Raw genomic sequence first — 23,837 nt, 5'->3', positions numbered from 1 at the left:
GTAGTAGTAGTAGTAGTAGTAGTAGTTGTAGTAGTAGCAGTAGCAGTAGTAGCAGTAGTAGTAGTAGCAGTAGTAGCAGTAGCAGCAGCAGTAGTAGTAGTAGTAGTAGTAGTAGTAGTAGTAGTAGTAGCAGTAGCAGTAGTAGCAGTAGTAGTAGTAGCAGTAGTAGCAGTAGCAGCAGCAGTAGTAGTAGTAGTAGTAGTAGTAGTAGTAGTAGTAGTCGTAGTAGTAGTACTAACATTCTATGGTACAAGGAATTTGCATTCATCTGTTGAGTCACTGGCCTTTTGTTGCTGGTGTATGGTGTTTTATAAAAGTCAATAATGTTGTACTTAAAGCATATCTCTTAAACTGTATGGGAAAGACAAGATACTTTGTGTTCCTTAGGGTTGAGGCATGTTCATTTGATTACTTTGGAGAAATGTAGAACGCTCAATATGAGAGCAATTAGAGGCCCTGTGGTCAGAACGGATCGATATGATGGACGAATATGTGCAAATAGAGTCCAGCCATAATCCTAATTGAAATGTAAGTCACTCAACTGATAGTCAAACTGTATGTCTTCTTTCATGTCAGGTTGCTCAAGGAATTTCTTTCCAGGAAGCTATTTCAGAGCCAGGCAGGTGTGCGTTTGGTATCCAGACACAGAGGCAACACTCCTGCTGTGGGTCCGGAGACAGGTCCTAACATGTGTGGTCAGAAAACATGAAAGAAATGGGAATACAAATAGATTCAGAACGTTCCCCTCATGGATAAAGGGAGTCACATGCAGTCGTTCTGCTTTTCTGTCTGTAGTTTTAGGGAAATTCCAATTTGAATCATGGCCGATGTATGAAAAGAACAATAAACAAGTTGCAGCACTTGATAATGTAACTTTCTTTAATTCCAATCATATTCCCATAAACCTGTGTTTAGTCTTTGTGTCCTTGTAAATCATATTCCATCTATTCCTTCATTTAGTACCAACATAATTAGTTATATTTCAGCATAAAATTCTGCATAAAGTGTGAGATATTTCCAAGGAAAGAAGAACCAGGTAAATGCTGAAGTGACCTAAATCCACTGTAAAAAGTGGAAAATGGGAATTTCTCTGAGAACTGAGGGCCCCGAGGCCGAGCTACAAACATTATTAAATTAGACCTGGGCAAAGATGTAAACTCGAATCATTTGTTCCAGGTTAATCCTTTCCTAGCATCAAAGGCTGTAGATAGGGTGCATCCGTAGTTCAACAAGCTCTCACACTCTGACTTTGGCCCTCGTGTGACATAAAGCAAAACGCAGTGAGGCTCATTTTTGTGCACAATGCAAGACTTGTTTACCTTTAATTTCTTCTTAAAGTGTTGCATCACTTAGCTTCAAGATCATGAAACTTCCAATTGACTTTTTGAAGATTAGAAGCATTTGTTTTGTGAGATTGGGAATGGGTTTTCTTACAGATTTCTAAAGTTCAGCACACATGTGACACCACTGGTTCTGCACACCATCTTACAGTCACACTCTCCTCTGGTGTGTCTTATAATATAGTTATAATCCATAAAATGGTGTTCTGTAGACCATGAAGCCCGGAGCAGTTGGGGTTTATAATCACTCGATTACAGTGCACTTATTGAATTTTTGAAACGGTCTCTCTTTCTATGTTGCCTCATGCAGGTGGTTCTTTTCTTCCTCCGCCCTCTGTGAACTGCCAATGTCTTCTGCTGCATTCATTTGAATTGTAATGACGCCCGATGCTTCTGCTGATAGCAACTGCGTTTTCAGAAGTCCTTCAAGCCACTGATGAATACAAAAAAAATTGCTCATTGCTTCCGTTTTGTTGCCAAAACAAATGCGATCTGCCTGCCAGATGAAAAAACTAATAAAGAACAAAAAACTAATAACATCAGATGCAAAGCAGCTTGAAAAGATTTAACAATTTCCTCCTCTTGAAATTAAAGTCTCGTCTCCCCTCCTCCACGAAACACCTCATCAGTGCATGAATTAAATGTCTGTACGTCAAGCATGTATAGTAGTAGATATTTAGCAGCGTAGGTTATTAATGCGCCTGTCTTATAGCATTTCACTGAAAATTATATTTACATTCACTGTTTAGACGTGCCGAAAAAATCTCATTCAATGGTATTTGTTTGTCTTCTGCAGGTATGACTATATTGAGATCCACGATGGGAACTCGGAGACGGCCGACCTACTGGGGAAGCACTGCAGCAACATCGCTCCTGCACCAATCATATCGTCCGGACCCTCACTCCACATCAAGTTTGTCTCGGACTACGCCCACCAGGGGGCGGGCTTTTCACTGCGCTACGAAATCTTCAAAACCGGTACGTTTTTTGTTTTTTTTGTCTTTCACTTGTTTAAATAACATTCATTTTCGATACAGACAAGGTGACATTGAAATGTGGCTTGGAAAAGTTTCCCTTTTGCATAGTAATACTCTAAAGTCTATATTTTAATAATCCAAGAGGGATATTATCCCTGTGAATGACTCCAACTCATGGACAGACTTAAAGTCCCAATATAAACGTTTTTTTGCTTTTACTTTGGCAAAATGTAATGGCTGTAGAAAAATGACACCATGGTAGTTTATGTTGGATCCCTATAAGTCTTAACCTGACGTGCCAGAAGGTCTGTTACACAGAACTATCTGAGAAGGCGCCATTGGAAACTCGAAGAGGGCAGGCCATTTAAAAAATAAAAAATACTTGGCAGATAATTGGATGAACCTTCTGCCATTTAAACACTTGCTGAAGTCAGCTTGTAGACGAGCAAAGACATCTTCTCCATCGAGAAAAACCATCAGTATCGCTCTTTGCTCTTCTGTCAATGAAGAAACCCTCTTCCAGTTCTGATACAGCTGATGCTGTTGTAGCATCTACGCTAGCCTCATTAGGAGCAGACATTGTTATTTTTAATGAACAGTTGCCATCTCACACACACCTAAACCACTCCAGCTTCAAGGTAGTATGAGCCTCACTTTCACTTTGCAACTCTGCCTGCCACCGGTTACGATCTCCCAAGAGAATTAAGCCTATTGGTTGCATCAAACATTGCGCAACCAACACAGGAAGAGGCCAGCGTCCTTGTTTCCTCATAGCTATCGGTAGCTATGCCCAGTTACCAAAGTGTATCAATGTAAGCTCTTTGCCGTTACTATCCCCAGAAAACGGAAATGGCAGACTGTGGAACAACTGGAAGTCACTGTGGAGAACAAAATGCAGTGTGTCCAATGATGTTGCAGTTGCTAAGCTAAGGGACACCAAAAGTGGTATTAATATCTTTGCGAAAGCGGCGTCATCAAAAGTAAAACTTGGAAACTCTGGGTGTTGGGGGAGTTGAAAAGTTGTCTGTTTACACTTTCACAAAAGTGAACAGGATTTTATAAGCACCTTTTAAATTGAACCTTCACAAAAAGGCCATTAGTAACTGTTTTACAAGCTACTCATGGAGGACTCCACATGCTTCATTAGGTGGCCAGGGCTCGTTTATCTCACTGGTGTCATGGGAGACGGAGAGAAAGAGACGAGAGACACAGCAGAGGACCCTTGAGAGCCCTTTAGACTGTCCAGGCGAGACATCTCTCCCCTTCATGGCACTTTGTGTGTGTGTGTGTGTGTGTGTGTGTGTGTGTGTGTGTGTGTGTGTGTGTGTGTGTGTGTGTGTGTGGGCTTGACATCGCTCCCCTTCACGCTGCCATGGGTCAGCCAAAGTGAGACCAATTGAGATCAAGGGTGAGTGAGACAGAGGGGCGCATAGTGTCGGCCCCACAGCCATCTTGTCCCGTTCCCCCTGAAAGCATTCCACACATACCCTCTTAATTGAGTCCTGAGCCCTGTTCCCCTGAGACGCACACACACGGACACACAAGCACACACACACAAACACACACACACACACACACACACACACACAGAGGGCTGAGGTTACTAACACAACACGTGCGGTTGTCGGTGTTTCTCACTCTGGCACCAGTCTGTTGGGATTTTGTGTGTGTGTGTGTGTGTGTGTGTGTGTGTGTGTGTTTCTTTTGTGCTTGACACAGTCCACCTGATGGACTTGAAAACAACAAGGGTGTCAGTGTTCACACCCTCGCACCCGAGAGAGACATTTGTGAATCAATTAATTGATTTTAGACGTATGACATTCTCCAACATACCGTGAATAAAAGATGAAACAGTATTACGGCAGTTTCATGGGAAGCATTTAGATGAAGTTTCTACATTTACAGTATTTCGGTTCACAATAGTACACTACTGCTGTTTATAAAAAGAGTAAAACACGTTGTTAGAAACGAAGCAAACCATCTTAGATTTTCATTTTTTTTTTAAATGTGTTTTGAAAAATAAATAAATCAGCTTTTAACGCCCTGATTAAGGTTAGCTCGAGGTATAGACACAACAATGACTTGCCTAGATTTAAGGAGAGGTGGTTTGGGTTCAAATGTATACTTTATCTGAGGGAACAGACTTTGATAATTGTGGTCAATGTTAAAAAAAACTAAAAACACATTGATTATCGGTATTAAATTGAAAATGAACCGCGGTCGCCTGTGTTAAAAGTCCGCCATTTTGTTGAGCCGTCCACTTCTGCTAGAGGCCACTAGAGGTCTTTGTCACGTGAATGTGAACAAATGTTGTTTTGGGGCATGAGCCAAAACGACTCTATTTGGAGGGAATCCGACCTCGTTACCATCAAGTACATACAGACAGGATCTCAGGTTGTAAATTAGCATTTACTGGACTTCCTCTACTTTGTCTGTTTGTGTAACTTAGTGTTTGTATGTATGTGTGTATTTTTGTGCCCGGTGTTCCCTGGCAGTAATAATGGAGCCATTTGGAGCATTCAAGCTGTTGCCATACTGTTAACACGATCCTGTTATCCTGGAAGGTGCAGCAGAACGTCTGGTTATGTGGGTGACTAGGAATAATAGATGTGTGTGTGTGTGTGTGGTGTGTGTGTTATACTGTCTAGCCTCATGATGAACGCTCTACATATGGATCTGTGCTGTTCTGAAGTCAGATATTCTCTCCTCTGGTGTATTTCCACAGCTTCTGTCTGCTAGACACAAAGAACATTTGGGAAAAACAAGGAGAGAGGCAGTGAAACAGAAGCGTTTTCTAGCACATCTATCTTATATTTTTATATTGTCAAATTCCATTTTTACAGCTACAGTTTCCCCCTCTTTATTGTCTCTTAAATCGTTACTATAATAATCGTTACTGGAAGCCTTTTTTGGATCCGTCTCTCTTTTTTACTTGAGTGGGAACCTTTTCTTGGGACACGAAACAAACCCTTTGACAATTATTTCAAACAAAGCAAAAAAAATATTTTTCTGGTAGAATCCTTTACATTTAAAACAAGGAGTTCATTTTACGAGTGTTGATACTGGTTATGCTCTTCTCCTCTTGATCCCTCCCTCTGGCTGAAATCTTTTTTTGGGGGGGTCTCTGCCACAATCCATTGCTGTTACTGGGGTCTGTGTTTTGGAGTAATGAGATGGTGTGTGTGTGTGTGTGTGTGTGTGTGTGTGTGTGTGTGTGTGTGTGTGTGTGTGTGTGTGTGTGTGTGTGTGCTGGAGGAGATTGTACCCCATGCTCTGCGTGTCCTAATTACTGTACCCCTCAAAGATTAACCGTCTCGACGGACACACACGCGTGTGCAAATCTAGCATGAAAAACATTAACCTAAAACTCAGAAGCAGACATGTGCATTGTGTCTATTACACAGCCGACATTTGCAGAACAAATAAACAGCTTGTAAATATAATGCATTGGCACACACACGTGAAAAACAACTTCTGCATGCATAACAGACAAGCGAACTAAAAAAATACTTAAACTCAAAAACACATAGACATGCCAGACTTTTTGTTGTTTACAGCTCTGTCACTATGGGTACTGTAGTAAAATGTCAGCCAATAGGAGCTCAGCCGCCGGAATGGGGCGACCAATCAACGTTCACTGTCTAGGCCGTGCGCCCCCAGCTGTTATGGTGACCCAGAACTCTCCAGACACACACACACACACACACACATGCAGTGATGCCGGCTGGACGGTTACTCTCAGATGCAGGGCAGCTTGCATGTCTGCACGCAAACGTTAGCTCACCAACACGACCTCACGCCACCTATTTTCGTCACTTACGAGGACATTTCATCAACTGGCATTCACTCCCTGCACACTTATTTTAAGCGTAAAGATATGCTTCACCCTCAAAACGACCATTTGTGAATCGATAACGCACCCGGGGTTACCTTGAATTCTTCAAGAAACGTTGTTAAACAACGGCAAAACCTAAATTATACTTGGATTATACTGCATGAGTTGTGTGGTTTTGCTGTTAAACATTGCCTCCAATTATCTTTTTCTTTCACAATTCAAGTTAATGAGTAATTGGTGATTCATTTAAACAAATGGTCTTTTTGTGTGTGAAGTATTCCTTTAACTAAACCCACGTGATGCCTAACCCCAAGCCTGAAACCTAAACTTAACCAAAACAAACAAAATCTTCACCTTAAATATTAACAATTTACCTCGACAGCTTTGACCTAAATGAGAAATGAGTCCCCTCAGTGCAAACTGTGTGAACAGATTTCTGTGAGTAACTCTCACACACACTCACACACACTCCTCAGGCGGTGTAATGTGGAAGCTATCGTGACAATCCTTCCAATAACTGCTGTTGTTTACTTTCTACCAAATACCTTGAGGCACTTCCTCTCTGCCTCTGTCCGACTCCCCATCAACTCAGTTTATTACACAGTCTAACCAATCAGATTGCTTGCTCCTCCCTCCTTTTGGCTTTCATTGAGGAAAGTGGATCCAGATATGACCCAGTGAGGAGCGAAAGGTGCTCTGCGGTAGAGCTAACGTAAAACAAACAGCAGAGACTTCAAAATGCACAACAAACCTTAGCCTGCAATATAAATGGTATCATTTATGTGGTCTGCAGCATCTTGTGCCACATTTTCATACATCTTGACTAAAATCGTGGCTTAGCTTACATTTCCTATATTATTGGATATTTTGCACTATGCCATCTCATACTATGGGTATTTTATAATGGGAATAATGTGGCAGATGAATTTGGCAGATATTTCTAATGAAAAATATTTCTATAAATTTCTAAATATTAGAATACAACATACAGTGTTTGGGTCATGGCAGACAGAGAGTGTCAAACTCAGGAATACATCTGAAAATATTTCCCTGATTTACATCATCAAAGTAATGTTGTGCTAGACCTTTTCGCAAATGTCATTGAAATAGCTAAATGGGGTAGTTTTCTTGTGACAGTTTGCTTTCATGTGTCAGCGGTTATTTGGTTGAATAGGGAGTTTATTGTGGAGGGAGATCCCCGCTGTGATTCTGTGACAGAAGCTGAAATGTAACGTCGGAATAGTTTCAGCACCACAAGCGACTCAAAAGACACCGAGAGGGAATCGGACCAAACATTGGGAAAAACCAAGCTGTGGTTTTGAAGGATCTGTGGAGCTGTGTGTGGGCCTGCGGTGTGTGTGTGTGTGGGTGTGTGTCTGTGTGTGTGTGTGTGTGTGTGTGTGTGTGTGTGTGTTAACGCAAGGTGGAGGAAAGGGGGAATAATTGTGGGTTTGATCCGACTAATAGCCCATTGGTATGAAAGACAGCTTACGCAGCTTACCGCACACATTTATATAGGAAATAGACTAAATTGCATGCTCGCCGTACAAACACACACACACACACACACACACACACACACACACACACACACAGACACACACACACACACAGACTGACAGACCTTGTCCTGTCTCCCTGAAATCAGTGAGCCATAAGCACCACCGCCAGATCTACCCAGCAACACACACACACACACACACACACACACACACACACACACACACACACACACACACACACACACACACACACACACACACACACACACACACACACACACACACACACACACACACTTCCTCTAACCTTACCCCACAGTGAAACACGTGTTTCTTTCACAGTCATCCAATTCAAACAGATGGGAAGTGAGGAGAAAAGAATAGGAAATGAGACAGTGGGAGGGAAGGGAATGATGGAGCTGAGGAAGATGAAAAGATTTATAGGATGAGGGGAGAAAAAAGAACAGCAGGAGAGAAGAGTGTAAGAAAGGAGAGAAGTAGGGGATGCACAATTCAAAAAAATGGAAGGAGAAATGAATGAGGAGAGCAGTTGAGTGGAACGAAAGTCGTCATAGAAAAAAGACAGATGCACTTATATTTACTACACAAGAGAGTACAAACAGTTTTGAATAGTATTAAACAAATTTAAAATACGTTCATTGTGGGGCTTTAGTGTAATTTAAAAATAAAGAGGAGGGACAAGGTGGAGACAGGCGTTGCTCTGAGAGAGAATGAGGAGGGACAGAAAGAGAAAGGAGGGCACAAGTGTTTTTGCAATGTTCATGAACATGAAGTAATGAGAAGGGAAAAATTGCTGCAGGCAGCAGAACTGGTCAGGCGTTCACACACACACACACACACACACAAACACACACGCTCGCGCACACACACACACACTCACAGTCTCTCAGATCGACTGGCTCTGCAGGGGGTCCAGACACAAGGGGAACCCAGCGAGAGACAGTGTGTGTTTGCTTGTATCTGAGATCATTGTGCGAGGGAGAAGGTCACGATTACGAGCAAATCAGAGTAGAAAGTGGGACAAAAAAACAAACAGACAAAAACAGATCTATCAAGACAAACAGACCATCTTCGTCACACTAAAAATAGACTGCAGGTTACAGTGGAAAATGTACGATCAGATAGATGTAAGGCATTCATATAGATGACGCAAACAACGTTGTGAAAATGTATTTTCTTTAATTGCAACTACACCACAAATCAACCAAAATTTGGCCATATTTCTCCAATTGAAGCTGCGACGAGGATCATTAACGTTTTGTTGATTGTGGCGGTCCCTGTGGACAAAAGCGGTCGTTGCCTCTCCAGCCATACGGCCTCCAGCAGCGTGTCGGTGCAGAGAGGCGCAGCTATGCTCCTTGGCCACAAGGGGAGCCGCTGCCGCCGGGCGCGGACCCCCCCTTCTGGTGTAACAAGGAGATCTCTGCCGGAACTTGCCAGTTTGTCGACCAAGTTCATTACTGACATCACGCAAAAGCACAATACATATAAATCGGAAGAAAATAAATATAAAAATCCTTAAAAGATCATTTCAGTCGCGTTTACGAGCTCAAAGCGAAAGCCGTATAGCAGCCGGATGCAGACGGCTGTATTCATTAAAATCATATGAGACAGATGACAACTGGGGCTTAAACATGTCTGATGTATACAGCTTGTCAGAAACTCCCATAACTGTACATGGACACACTCACATGTGTCTAAATGCACTTAGCGTGCCAGAAGACACACACACACACACACACACACACACACACACACGCACACACACTCACACACACACACACACTCTCTCTCTCTCTCTCTTAGTGTGTTCACTTTATCTTCATTTACTCATGCAAGCACTAGCACAATAGCAGACTGGAGAGAAATGGGTTCCTATAAGAAGCTTAGACAGTGTGTGTGTGCATGTGTGTGCGTGTGTGTGCGTGTGAGTGCGTCTGTCTGTCTGGGTGTTTGGTCATACATGGCTGGGTAGACTGGAATAATGGCCCAGTTGGTGTGACCACATCCACTCCATAATGTGTGTGTGTGTGTGTGTGTGTTTGTGTGTGTGCGTGTGTGTGTGTGTGTGTGTGTGTGTGTGAGTCAGTATTAATAGAGAGGGTATTACGGTCATTCAGAAATGAAGAGCCCCAGATTACCCCCCAGATCCCTGTGTGTGTGTGTGTGTGTGTGTGTGTGTGTGTGTGTGTGTGTGTGTGTGTGTGTGTGTGTGTGTGTGTGTGTGTGTGTGTGTGTACATATGATGATATCTAAAGCATCTCATAACTGAGAAAGCAACCACCCATGACGCTGTCAACAGATTCTACATCTGTCTTTCTCTCCTATTTCTCTGTCACTAACGCAGCTTCAATTGTCTCTGTGTGACTTTCGCTTTCTCTCCAAGCTGCGTTTGATTACTTGTTGTCTTTTTATTTGTTTCAGGAGCATACATGTAAACAGAGAATGTAGAGAGGACAGGCTTTTGAATGATACTAATTGCTAGCTTGGAAACACACCAGTTTTCAACACAATGAATTTAAATGAAGGATTTCATATTTTCTTTGGTTTCTTTGTCATGTACAGATATGCAATGTAGATAGCTTGGTAATATGTATGTTGATTTAGTCTAATATCAAGTCTATTTGATCATGTGGCGAGACAATACAATGGTGTGTATGTGTGTGTGTGTGCTTCACAACGAGTAACACTGGGGCCCGTTGTTACTACCTTTTAACACTGATTTGTTTTCATCAATATCTCTTTTGAGGTTGCTCCTGCATTTCCCCCAGGTTGCTTTTAGAGATGCAGCATCTTGAAAAAGTGCATTTTATTTACATGAGCAGATACATTTTCTCTTATGGACATCCAGACTTCGGCTTTCTGGCACTCAATCCTCTAAAGTGTTGCTCTCACGCTCTTACTCTGCTGTATCTTACTCTCTTTACACAGTGTAAATAAAATACTGTGTCACCGCTTTAAAAGCCTGCTTTACTCAAAATGCATGTTACGTTACGGATCCGCTGCATATCAATGAATCATATTCCCTACGTGGTCATTTTGAGGCTACATCCCTCTACCGACCTAATTGTGCCCTAAATGCATCTTCGACATGTTTTCCAACATTCACATTCGCTGCATTTAAAGTACATAATGTGGAGTCTGAGTTATTGTATCTGGTCAATGAAGCTGAATTATCTATACTGGGAGTAATGAAATTGTTTTGCAGGTATTCAATTCGAGAGCACAATGTGTCTGCCCTGGATAGTATCATCACTCTGAAGTATAATCTCAGTCTATGGTGTCACACTGCTTTAAATAAATGTTTTTCTTCTTCTTTAATGTCTCTTAACATCCATTTTGTGTCTGCTTCTTCTTCGTCACAGGCTCAGACTGTTCCCGTAACTTCACCAGTAACACGGGTCTCATCGAGTCCCCGGGCTTCCCCGACAAATACCCCCACAACCTGGAGTGCTCCTTCATCATCATCGTCCCCTCCAGCATGGATGTGACCCTCACCTTCCTCACCTTTGACCTGGAGAACGACCCCCTGGCTGGCGGAGAGGGGGACTGCAAGTACGACTGGCTGGAAGTGTGGGACGGGCTCCCGGGAGGTGAGGCATCGATCAACCAAGCGCGTTTAGAGATCATGATCGTGATGATGACCTCGATGAAGGTGTTACGCAATAATTCAGCCAATTCCCTTTAACAGAGCACATTTTAAATGGTGCGTATTCTGCCCTGCCTACATCATTATTGACTGAGGTGGAGTAGCAACTATTTTAGGAGCTATGCGTTGGATGAAAGCGAAGCTCACAGGCAGGATGTTGGCACCTGCTGTGGAGAAACAACAAAAAGTTTCAAGGGGAAAATAAAATAGGAGTTGCTGAGAGGAGGGAAAAAAGGGGGGCGGTGAGAGGAGGAACGGTAGAGGGCTAGGATATTTCTGGTCGAGCTCCTCGAAGGTCTGGAAGAGTTTAGAAGAACAAAACTAAGGCGCAAAGAACTTGGAGCTAGATCCAAGAGATGGAAGAGGTAGAGAGAAGAAGAGGAGCAGTGGAAGGGCAGGGAAAGGTCCTCCACTTGCTGGGAAGACTGGAACAAAGGAAGAAGTTGAGAGGAAGAAACGAAGGCCAGAAGAGCACTGTGAGCTGAGAGACATAGGAAGATCTGTGGAGTTCTGGAATAGAAGAGGATTTGTCTTGGAAAATACATCTTTTCTCCAATATTTTATACAATTCTATTCTAGGTTTTATCATAGATTTTGTTGTTGTTTGTTGTGTCCAAATGCCGTATTTAGTTTTACAAATTGAACAACTTGATAGGAGATATTTTTAAGGTATTTATTTAATTTATGTATGAATACAGGTATGAAAGGGTGAACAGCATTAGTAGCAAAGGAGAGTAAACAATGCAGATTCTCTTCTTATTAATAGCTTTGCTGTACATATACTGTATAGCCTAAAGAGGAAAGATAAGTCAGAGAGGAAACTAAGGCGGTTAAAGGAGAAAAGGAAAACGCCACAACATCTTTGCCACTTTTCAGGGGATTAAATAGAAGACAAGAGAGGTTAAGCAAAGTTGAAAGTCAAAAAAATAATAATGAAGATGACCAGAAAGGCAAAAACTGAGGTATGGAAAACAAAAAGAGAGGCTTATGCTCTGAGAGAGACTACAAGAAGGAAATCAGGATGAAAGGAAAGGAAGCAAAGTAAAATGAAGTGGGAGGAGGTTGAAAGGGAAGGAAATATCCAGGATGAGATTCAGAGGTGAAGGACTTTGTTTCAACCTCAGCCGGAAGAGAGGACAAGAAGAGAGACAACCGGGAAAAGAGCACGGCCATGTTTGTTTCTTACAAGGTTAAAATGTGTTGAAGTGGTGTTTTGTGTGTTTGTATTTTTTTTTTGTGTGTTAGTGTTTAATGAAGGGCCAACTCAAAGTATGCACTCCTTCCCATCCATCCTTAGTAAAGCATTGGTATCATTGTGTGTGTGTGTGTGTGTGTGTGTGTGTGTGTGTGTGTGTGTGTGTGTGTGTGTGTGTGTGTGTGTTACCACATATAGTTCTGTATATCTACCAGGGTCAGACAAGGAACGAATGTGCCTTCTGTCAATTTTAAAAGCTACTGAAATTAAATGCATAAACACAGAGGGAGGAAGAGAAATGAAACCATTTTTGCCTGAAAGCCAGAAATATGGGAGAAATATTTATGCAAACATGGGTCATTTATTTTTAGAGATCATCTCTGTGGATTTGAGATTTTCTTTTTTTCTTTTTTCCACATAAACCAAGACGAAAAGAGTTATTACCGTTATTTGCTCAAGAGCCCTGTTTCAAATATCCAACGATTCCAAAGGAGAAGGAAAAAAAATCAATAGCACTGATCGATTGTTGGCTATTTTCTTCTCCTTCCTCCTCCACAAGCCGCTTTGTGTGTGTACAGTATCTCTGTGTGTGCGAGAGAGAGAGAGAGAGAGAGAGAGGAGGGGGGGTAGCAGGATGAATCAACTATCTGTGCTTCCACACACACACACACACACACACACACAACAGGGCTCTAAATCACACTCATCTGTTTGTGTTGACATGTACAAGTTGTGGTATTAGAGAAGCGGACAGTAGGATTTACACACTCACACGTATAGTGCACATTGTAAAACCACGTCCAGTCCAGAGATAGAGGTGATGACATGAGAGGGTGGAGTGATGAGCAGATGTCAGCGGCTGCAGGAGTGATGAAGATAACGGCAGAAAGAAAAATAGTTTGTCGCGAAGGATAGGGAAAAACAAATGTGAGGATTAAGGGATACAACGATTGTTAAAGGAATGCAAAAAATATGAAATCATCTTGACAGCTGGATGCGTGAGATCATTGCAACGTCTTGTGTAACCAGCAAGTCCCAATATATATATATATATATATATATATATATATATATATATATATATATATATATATATATAATATGATGACATATTTCAGACATCCTTTTAACTGATGGCTAACCCAATACCTCTTGGTTGATCCACAGTGGGCCCTCTGATTGGTCGATACTGCGGGACCAGGGTGCCCCCTGAGATCCAATCATCTACTGGGATTCTCTCTCTGTCCTTCCACACTGACATGGCTGTGGCTAAAGACGGCTTCTCAGCTCGATACAACATGACGCACAAGGAAGTCAGTGAGAGTAAGTAACATAGTAGTGTGTTTTTATTATTATTATTATTTAATAAAAATAAAAAAAACTGCAAGAAGGTTGGTGTAAATCTCTTCCTCCTCCTCTTGTAGCATTCCACTGCAGTAATGCTTTCGGTCTGGAGTCGGGAAAGATCACAGATGACCAGATCACGGCCTCGTCGAGTTTCTACGATGAGCACTGGTTGCCACGGCAGGCCCGACTCAATTACCATGACAACGGATGGACGCCCAATGAAGACAGCAACAGGGAGTACATACAGGTAAGAGTTTACCTGGAGCCGTGCTGAAAGGCATTCGTAGATGGCCTTTATAACCCTGAATCAATGACTCACTTGAGCATATGAGCAGATATGAAAAAGTTTAACTGATCGCTTCATCTCTGTCAAACATGAGCACAATAACATAATAAGGAAACATTAGTTAAAGTGTCTGTTAACGCACATGAATGTTGATCAGATTTAGAATCAGAATCAGACTCACCTTTGTTGGCCAAAAGTGGTGAAAAAATAGATACATACGCAAATATTGTATAACTACGGTATACAAAAAGCACGAATGAAATACAAATACTGAAAAACTCAAATGATTTAGTAATCTATAGAAATGATTTCAAAGAGGCCAGATTGATTTGAGAACATCAAAAGCTTTTGTTTCATTAAAGTTTTGAGGCATTTCCCTTTTTGGCACAAATCCAACATCCCAGTCCTGAAAATGCAGAATCTTTCTCTAGAAAAAGTTGTCTCTGCTGTAACTATAAACAGATTCCACTCCTATTTTAATTGCATCTTCACTTTTTTCCCCTTTGCGTTGACATGTCACACATAATAACTCCAGCACAGCTATATTTGTGTCGGCGTATGCGAGTGTGTGGGAGCGAGAGCAAGCGAGCGAGTGAGTGGGAGGTGTAGTGATATGGAGGTTTAGCAGCTAGATGCCTGGGTAAGGCATTGTTTCCCGTATTTTATCACAGTGCCAACTTCCTGCCATCCCTGTGCCAAGTGTGAGTTATGAGGCTGTCTGGGTGAGAGGGGAAAGGGAGTGTGAGGTTTACTCACCCCTCAGACAGAAATGAATTCAAACCAGCCTGCGAGGCGCTCTTCGGTGAGACGCCTTCTATAAACAACAGATTATCTTGTTGGGTGTCACCTTCTCGTTGCCCTGCAAAGACTGCCCACGGCTTTTTGTTCTGCACTCATTGTCGACGCGCCTTTTTCAAATAGGTGTAATCTCATGCATGGTTTCCCTTTATTAAGCTATCAGTTTGAACCCGTCCTGTAACCCAATGTCAGACGCAGTCTCGTCCATTTCTCATGATTTTAAGAGCAAATGGTGACAGAAACTCATCGTCGTCTAAATGGTTTTTCAAAGTTTGCGCCAACTGGTGAGGATGCCAGCTGCTTGACTCTCAGTGTTCCTGACTGGAATCCTGCAGCACAGTCACACCACAGAGGAGCTCACAAAGAATAAGGCCTTCTTTAGCGCAGCTAAAATATTCCATCCTCTCTAAAGCCGGTGATTAGACGACCCAAGATGCGCTGCTTCCAAAAGAAGAAAAGGATCACAAGTTTGTTCAGTTAACAGCAGAGGAGCCAGTGAGGGATCCGTGTTTTGCTTAAAGAGACAAGAACCAGGCAAGCAGCTGTTCTGTTTGTTTGTAGACGCGGGGAAACAATCACAGATTGCCACACACTGATTTGTAATAGACGCGGCAGTTCTGATTGTCAGAGCTCTACTGAGGCCAAACTCTGGACCAGCAAACACAGGAAGAGACTGTGGCCAAGAGGCAGCATGAGGCCAAGGTCCCATCAGTCTCTTCCTTCCTGTTTCACCTCAGCTGCAGCTGACAGCTCACTCTCTCCGGCCCCCTCTCAAAATTAGCTGACATTTGCTCAACATGAATCGCTTGAAAGACTCCATCTTCCTTTCATGGAATTCCTTTTTTTCTTTCTTTTTTTTTGCATAACTGACGTTCAGATTGCCCGTATAAGCTCCTCAACCCATGAAAAGACCTCTGAGTCTGAATCATTGTTGGTGAAATCTCTGCGTAGAATTGGAAACACAAAGTTTCCACTTGTCCCATGTTGTCTCTCCGTCTCTCTCTGGTCACCGGTGTTGTGGACGGGTCGCCGCGTTCCACAGAGGCTCTCAGCTGTTCCACTGCGTTAATGCTTTGCAGAGAGCAAGACCCCTTATGTGTGTGTGTGTGTGTGCGCATAGGTATGTGTGTGTGCAACCTCCTGTCTTGACAAGCAGCTGTCATGAATGCCAACATGCCTCCTCTTCTTGCATCTAGCACCCCCCGGTCTCTTATAACTGAGCGTGTTCATGCGTGTCTGCGTGCGCGTGTTCGAGTGTGTGTTTGATGATGTGTGTGCCCATGCAGCTTAGGCATGTGTGTGTGTTGCTATGTTGGCTCACGAGCCACGTGTGTTGTTTAAATCTCTCTCCAGGGTACTTTCTCTGATGTGGCCTGCTGTGCTATTATTACGTTCTATTCTGCTATATTCTATTCCATTCTATTTTGTTTATTATTTTCCATTCTAATCTATTCTATCCCATTATATTCTATTCAATTTTGTTCTGTTCTATTCCATTCTTTCCTGGTCTATTCCATTCTATCCTAGTCTATTCCATTCTATCCTAGTCTATTCCATTCTATCCTAGTCTATTCCATTCTTTCCTGGTCTATTCCATTCTATCCTAGTCTATTCCATTCTATCCTAGTCTATTCCATTCTATCCTAGTCTATTCCATTCTATCCTAGTCTATTCCATTCTATCCTAGTCTATTCCATTCTATCCTAGTCTATTCCATTCGATCCTGGTCTATTCCATTCTATCCTAGTCTATTCCATTCTATCCTAGTCTATTCCATTCTATCCTAGTCTATTCCATTCTATCCTAGTCTATTCCATTCGATCCTGGTCTATTCCATTCTATCCTAGTCTATTCCATTCTATCCTAGTCTATTCCATTCTATCCTAGTCTATTCCATTCTATCCTAGTCTATTCCATTCGATTCCATTCTATCCTAGTCTATTCCATTCTAACCTTGTCTCTGCTATTCTATTCTATGTGATTCTGTTCTGTTCTATTCTATTCTATTCTGGGCTGGTCCAGTGAGGTGTGGTGCAGATTGATGATGTGAGTTCTGGTGGCTCCGTTATTCTAACAACTCTGTGATTGATGAGAAGCCTTCCCTGGGAAGGCTCACTTAGCATATGTATCTCTCTCTCTTTCTCCCTCCCTCTCCCTCTCTTTCTCACTCATTCGCTCACTCATTCTTTATTCTTCACCTCCGTCTATTCTCTCTCTCTCCTATTTCCCTTACTCCTCACCCCTTTTCTCCTCCACTCTCCTCGGTTCCGGACCATCGATTAGTTGTCTTGGTGGAACTCTGCCTGGCCCTAAGTGTGTGTGTGTGTGTGTGTGTGTGTGTGTGTGTGTGTGTGTGTGTGTGTGTGTGTGTGTGTGTGTGTGTGTGTGTGTGTGTGTGTGTGTATTGGAAGTAATCTAAAACACCTGTCCCTCTGACAGATAACAAACGCAGCATTTTACCTCCCCCGGTGTTTTGTACTACTGTATATCCCAGTGGGATGCACACACACACACACACACACACACACACACACACACACACACACACACACACACACACACACACACACACACAAGTTCTTATTAATCTACAGGTGTCAACAGCTCCGTTGGTGGGGAATAAATGTCGTAGCCTACAGTAGAACCTTTCTCATCTTCGGCTCTTTATTTGTCTGCAGCCTCTCTTCTTGTTCTGTGCAGTAGAGGCTTGCATCCTAACGTAGCAGAAAACACAACTTGTGAAAAGTGAGGGTTTAAACCGTTGCAGATGTGCTATGTTCCTGGTAACTGTACCTTCTGAACGTGTGTAATTCATTGAACGATTCGCATGATTTAATACGGAAATGTATTCCTCATTATTCGTGTGAATGTTCAGCAACGCCTGTCAATCTCTGCTCGTTACTTACATACAGTCTTTTCTAAATAAACTACCGTCTTTACAGGAAACAACTTAGTTTAGGAAGATTGTGGTTTGGGTTCAAATAACTATGGAATAAACTTAATAAATACACTTAAATAAATCAATGTTGACTTCCAGTTCCACACAATAGCGGCCTCTTATAGCGACGGACAGCGTATGAAAACAGCCTGAACTATTATAACTAACGAAATCATGTTGGACCCCAGATGTAAGTACAAAATATAAATATAAAAGTCCTCATTAGTCGTGTTAAAACATATCAACCAAACAATATAATGTCTTTTTTTTCTCTCTTTACAATTTTAGAGAGTAAAGGGAATACAAATATGTCTTTTGTTACTTTCAATTGCTTTATAGAGCTACATTGTTCTGCTTGATCTGCTCATTTTGGGCACCGTGGAGCAAAACAAATGCACTACTTGAGGGACCTTGAAATGAAGCCTGCATTCAGTGCACAATGATGTCTATGTATAATGCAACACTGCTCGCAGCATGCCAGACACGTAGCGTAGCATCCACAATCAGGATGGGGAGGTGATTATGGCTATTGTATGGGAGGAAATTAAAATGAGGCCCAGGTCATTACTATCGATCTGCGAGAGAGAGAGAGGAACGTAGAGCGGTGAAGGTGAGAGATGGGAGCTGATTAGTTCAGGTGTATATTTATGTGTTTGTGTCTATCTTTAACCAATTTAATGTTGTAAGAGTTTCAGCAGGACGAGCGTTTTGTCAATTGTATAACATTAGATTTTGTGGTTGGAGAATGTGGTTGGGACTTCAGTTCATTATTAGTTCTCGGCTTGTTTGCCTCCTTTAATATTTCATTCATGTTGTTTTTTTTCCAACAGGTGGACCTCCATACTTTAAAGGTACTTACAGGCATCGCCACCCAGGGCGCCGTTTCAAAGGAAACTCAAAAGGCTTACCATGTCACCACCTTCAAGCTGGAGGTCAGCACCAACGGAGAGGACTGGATGGTCTACAGACATGGCAAAAACCATAAGGTAGGCACAAATACCCACACAAGCACATGCACCAACACACGTATTCCTGAACCGCAAGGTAGTAGTTAGGTGACACACTCGCCCGGACAAGCACACTCGTGGAAGAGGCAGAGCAACATATGAAATGGAATATACGCAGCAACACTTGACCACAAGCCCCAAATCCAACCGGTGTCTGCAATTACAGCTGTTCCACCATCCGCTCAGTTGGCTTCATCGAAGGGTTTACGACCGAGCCAGAATCAGCACACGTCTCCGGGCTCCTAGCGATAGCTGACATCATCGAATGCAGCGAAACTCACAGTAGACTGCGCAGTCTGCTTTTCTCATCGCATCTGGTTCCCGTTACTCACTGGTCAGAGTTCTGCCGCATGCCGACCTGGTTGGACAGGTTTCTAAGCCGTTTCTCTCAGTGGTGTTAAAGCATGATGAATCATCGGTCGGTGTGCTGCAATCTGTGGTAGAAATGAAGCAGACGGCACCGAGGGTCTTTAAAATGGTTGCAACTGCAATTAAAGTAGAGGAGCGTTCCAGTGGTTGTGGCTGTTTTTTCCATCAGGGCATTTCTCCCATTGCTATAGCGGTCACACATGTTTGTCCTGCGGGCTAACGCCACGTCTAGCTCTGTGCTATAAACCCACTAATACATGCACATACACTCACAGATGCAGACGTGCAGTACAGTGCAAACGCTTCTTCTGCTTGGAGAAGGAAACAGGAGATTCAGTCTCACCATCTGGGGTTCCTCTGTGCACTGCAGAGTCCATAAGGCTTATCGATGAAGCTCACTCCCAGAGAAATGATTGATGAATAAAATACAATGGAGAAAGGCAGCCTGGGAGAAAATAAATACATGTATTAAGGAATGATAGAAGAATGAGGACAAGGAGGTGAGCGTAAAGGACGTTTATTTTGTAATCAAGTTTAGAGTTAAGAAGCTTCATCAACGGTTGAAGTTAAACAGAAAAAAATTATGAGTCAGTTGTGTTGACAAATAGCGATTTTTGGCTGACACCAGGCTATTTACCAATAACAATACATCACTATTATTACAGTTGATAATATTAACGATGATGTTTTGAGGTCAGATGTTAGTGTCGCCTACCCACAATCCCTCCTGATTCGCCGGTAACCCTGGAAAGCTGCGTTGAGGGCGGAATGCCTATGAGAGGCACAGTGTGTGGAGGAGGAGGGGTTAAGAATAAATCAGCAGCAGTTTCTGGTTGAATATCCCTCGTACACACACACACACACACACACACACACACAATATGCACATCCTCAAACCCCAACGGGTAACGGCCTATTGAGCCCCCCTGGTGAGACAGTCTGTGTAATCTGATGGTTCAGCTCAGGGTCCTCCGTTGTTTCATTTGATCCTCTGCTGTGAAGCATGATCTCATCCGTACGATATGGATATTAACCCAATACAGTACATGGCTGTCATTCTTCTATGTTGTTCTATTCTGTACACACAACATCTATTGCATGTCTTTCCGTCCAGGGAGAAGGATCCCTCCATTGTTGCTCTTCCTCTCCATATAGAGGGTCTAAAGATATTTTGTATTTGTTGTATTGGGTTATGTAAAAATCAACATGAATACGGGCTTGCAATTTGGTATGCATTCATGTTTCAATGTTTCCTCCGTCCTGAGACGGAGAGATGAAAGAGGAAGCTGAGAAAAAGATCGAGCAGACAGAGCTGGAAAAAAAGACAAAGAGCGGGATGGTCATTCCTGTGATGATGAAACGATGGCGTCAGCATCTTGAGGCCAAATGTCAGCTGACATACCTCAGGCGGCCAATCGGCAACTGCCTTGTCTCCTCAACTGTCTTCCTTTTATGTTAGAAAGACATATAAATAACTCAACGGCCCGTGGACAAGAAGAGTGTTTTATGGCTTGGATGTGTAAAATGCTGTGTTTGCATTCACAAGATAATCCAAAGTGAAAAAGTTGTTTTAGAATTGAGACCAGATCAGGGATCAATTCAGGGATCAGCTAGACGCATGTACAGTAATGTAAATGTCCACAAATGCCACACAGCATGATTTATTTATGACTTTATTTCCAGATACGGTAGCTTTTCCACCAATGCAAGAGATATACAGAAGTGTCCCAACTCTGTGAACCGGCTCTGAACTCTTCATTTATCCATTCATCTCTCATCTGACATTTTCACTCACTCACCTCTTCACTAGTTCTCTCAAAAATCTGTCATCCATCAAATCCTCCCTCCTTGTCCTCACACTTGCTCCCTTCACATCTTCATTCACCGTATCCCTCCACTCTTGCACTCCTTTCCATCCCTCTTCTTTCCCCTCCCTCGGCACTCCATCACTCCCTCACTCCCTCCCCCCATATGTTTCTGAGAAAGTCATCATGAGGCAGACAGGCAGGTTTAATGCAGCTCGAACACATTTGTATGCTTGACTTCAGCTCTGGTTTGGTGTGTGTGTGTGTGTGTGTGTGTGTGTGTGTGTTTGTGGGTGGGTGGGTTAATCTGGAATAATTATTACATGTGTGTTTTATGTGCAACAGTCCTGAAAGTTGGTCAGAAATGAATGGTAGCCACATGGATATTGGGAAAAGAAAATTAGCAGAGCATACTGTCTGTGCTCATGCAAACACACACTAGGAGACACACACGCTTGCTTGTTGTAAGTTAACGGTTGCCTCGGATGAGTAACTCTTAAACACAACAGCCACTGTGCACACGGAGACACGCACACGGGTTCTTCCAAACATCTGGGAGCCAGCCCATGTCACACAACCTCACAATGATTTGTGTGATCTGTAATGTATTTGATAATGCCGTTAAAGGCATATTGTGAACCAGATGGGAAATATGTTAAAGTGCAGGGACTTTTTGGAGAGGAGAAGTAATATTCACACCGCATTTGTTCCCATTGTCCTGACATAGTACTCACAAATGACAGGTACGTGCACTAGAGAAAGAGAAAGAGGAGAAAGAAGCAGAGAGAAAGTATAAGACACAAGGGGAATGCCAGACGAATGTGATTATAGTAGAATCATCATTGCAGAACCAGTATGCGATTCTTAGCCAATTTGTATTTTATGTTTTTTTCTTCATATTTTCTTTGTCTTTTCATCCAGAAATGTTTCTGTATTCCTCTGGTCCTGTTTTTAATTAGAAGCTGCCATTTTTCATATTCCCTCTCGGTGATCAGGTCATGTCAGATAATGTTTTACTGCTCATGGGAAATATCATGAGAGCACCAACACGGGAGTATGATACAGAAACAGAAAGAAAAAATGATTATCGGTATAACTTTAACTATCCTATGATTCACTGCGCAAAATTGGCCGTGGGCCTGCTTATGGGAGGTTGGGAAAGCAGCAATTTTCTCTGACCTGAGGTCTCAAGTGTAGACATGATGTTGTCTTAGTTTGACTCTTCGTCTCGTGGAGTCGGAGACCTTCTGCCGGTAGAGGTACATTTAAGCACGACGTGGTACAAATGTCATTACGCAGCCCTCCTGAATTGCTGCAGGCAGCGCTGTCTGTGGCCATTACAACACTGGACCTCTGCCAAGACCAAAACCTCTTATTCCCACCTTAATCTGTGGGAGAGAGGATGGATGGAGAGAGAGGAGGGATAAAGGTGGGAAACGTGGGTGGGATCCGAGGAAGGGAGAGGAATCGTGATGAGAGGAAAGTGTCGTAAATTTGAAGAAATTAAGAAAGAAAACATAAGCAAAAGGTCAACCAGTCAAGCAGTGAACTGATAGAGAGGAGAGAAACTGAGCTGTGCAGACGGAGGACGAGAGGTGGAAACCGAAGGGAGAAAAGCGAGGTTCATAGGGGAGCAAGTGAGTGAAGGAAAAGAGGCAGAGGGGGAGAGAAGAAGTGTTCACTTGGGAGCCTCGGAGCAGAAGAAGGATGGATGGACGGATGAACGGAGGCATGGAGGAGAGGAGGAGTAATGAGAATAACAGACAAGGGTGTTGACCACAAATCCCTCTGGATAGATCAGAGGTCTCAGCAACACAGCCTGTGAGGATGTCAGGAGAGGGGAAATTAAATAAAACGACAGAGTAGTGGGAGGAGGAAGGTGGAGGGGGGGGGGTGGGGGGGTGAGGAAAAAGGCACGAGGGAGGGCGAGGTCAAAGGGTAGAGCGAGGAAAGAGTTTGTGACAAATGAAGAAAGAAAAGCTGAGAGGGAAAAGAGAGAAACGGGGCAATGGGGGATATTATAAGGGCGGCATGTGTCGTTTGGTGACTTAACTCTGTCACACACACACACACACACACACACACACACACACACACACACACACACACACACACACACATACCAGGATTTAGCTGTCAAACACAGGTTACCTCCCTGAAGTCTGTGTGTGTATTTGTCCTTGTGTGATGAAATGAGAGGAGATGGGGGGTGTTTTACTATTTTATAACTCTATCCACACACATAACACACATGCACACACACACACACACACACACACACGCACACACACACACGCACACGTAGCACGGACATTTGAATAATTCAGCGTGTCTGTGCTGGTCCTCACTGGCTGACTGACTGGCCCTGCGGGCTCATGACACAGCCAGCCCCCCCCCCCCCCCCCCCCCCCCCCCCCCCCCCCCCCCCCCCCCCCCCCCCCCCCCCACACACACACACACACACACACCTGTTCTTTTCTTTCCCGTGAGGTGAACATATTCCTCTGCTCTTTTTCTATACTGTCTATACTGTCTATACGCGTTTGGGTCGTCAACTTTTGACTATAAACCAGACGCAGCCACACAATATGTGTCCTGCTGTCCTGCACACTATTGTTATTCAGCAGAGTAGGTTTGTGTAAATGAAGGAGAAAATGGTATTCACTCCATGTCCATCGCCTTTGACCTTCACTGAGAGATGAAAGTACCATTTGAATCGGGAAGATTTATCTCGCTTTGCATTGTTTTTTAAGTGTTGGTCTGAAGCA

General features: G+C 43.0%; 1 protein-coding gene across 1 annotated transcript in view; it reads left to right on the top strand.

Annotated features, from left to right (window-relative positions):
• The window catches only part of LOC306748160 (neuropilin-2-like), a gene marked incomplete at both ends in the record, with an annotated part of 89,360 nt that overhangs the window by 23,077 nt on the left and 42,446 nt on the right, over positions 1-23,837 (top strand). Inside the window, 5 exons of the mRNA XM_079231292.1 lie at positions 2,137-2,318; positions 11,041-11,268; positions 13,687-13,842; positions 13,944-14,113; positions 18,719-18,874. Coding sequence (XP_079087418.1) covers positions 2,137-2,318; positions 11,041-11,268; positions 13,687-13,842; positions 13,944-14,113; positions 18,719-18,874 — 892 coding nt within the window. The remainder of the gene's footprint in view (positions 1-2,136; positions 2,319-11,040; positions 11,269-13,686; positions 13,843-13,943; positions 14,114-18,718; positions 18,875-23,837) is intronic.

This window comes from Taurulus bubalis (assembly GCF_910589615.1).
Source record: "Taurulus bubalis genome assembly, chromosome: 15".
Lineage (NCBI taxonomy): Eukaryota > Metazoa > Chordata > Actinopteri > Perciformes > Cottidae > Taurulus > Taurulus bubalis.
The sequence above is the reverse complement of the archived record's forward strand: the minus strand, read 5'-3'. Positions and strand labels throughout refer to the sequence as shown.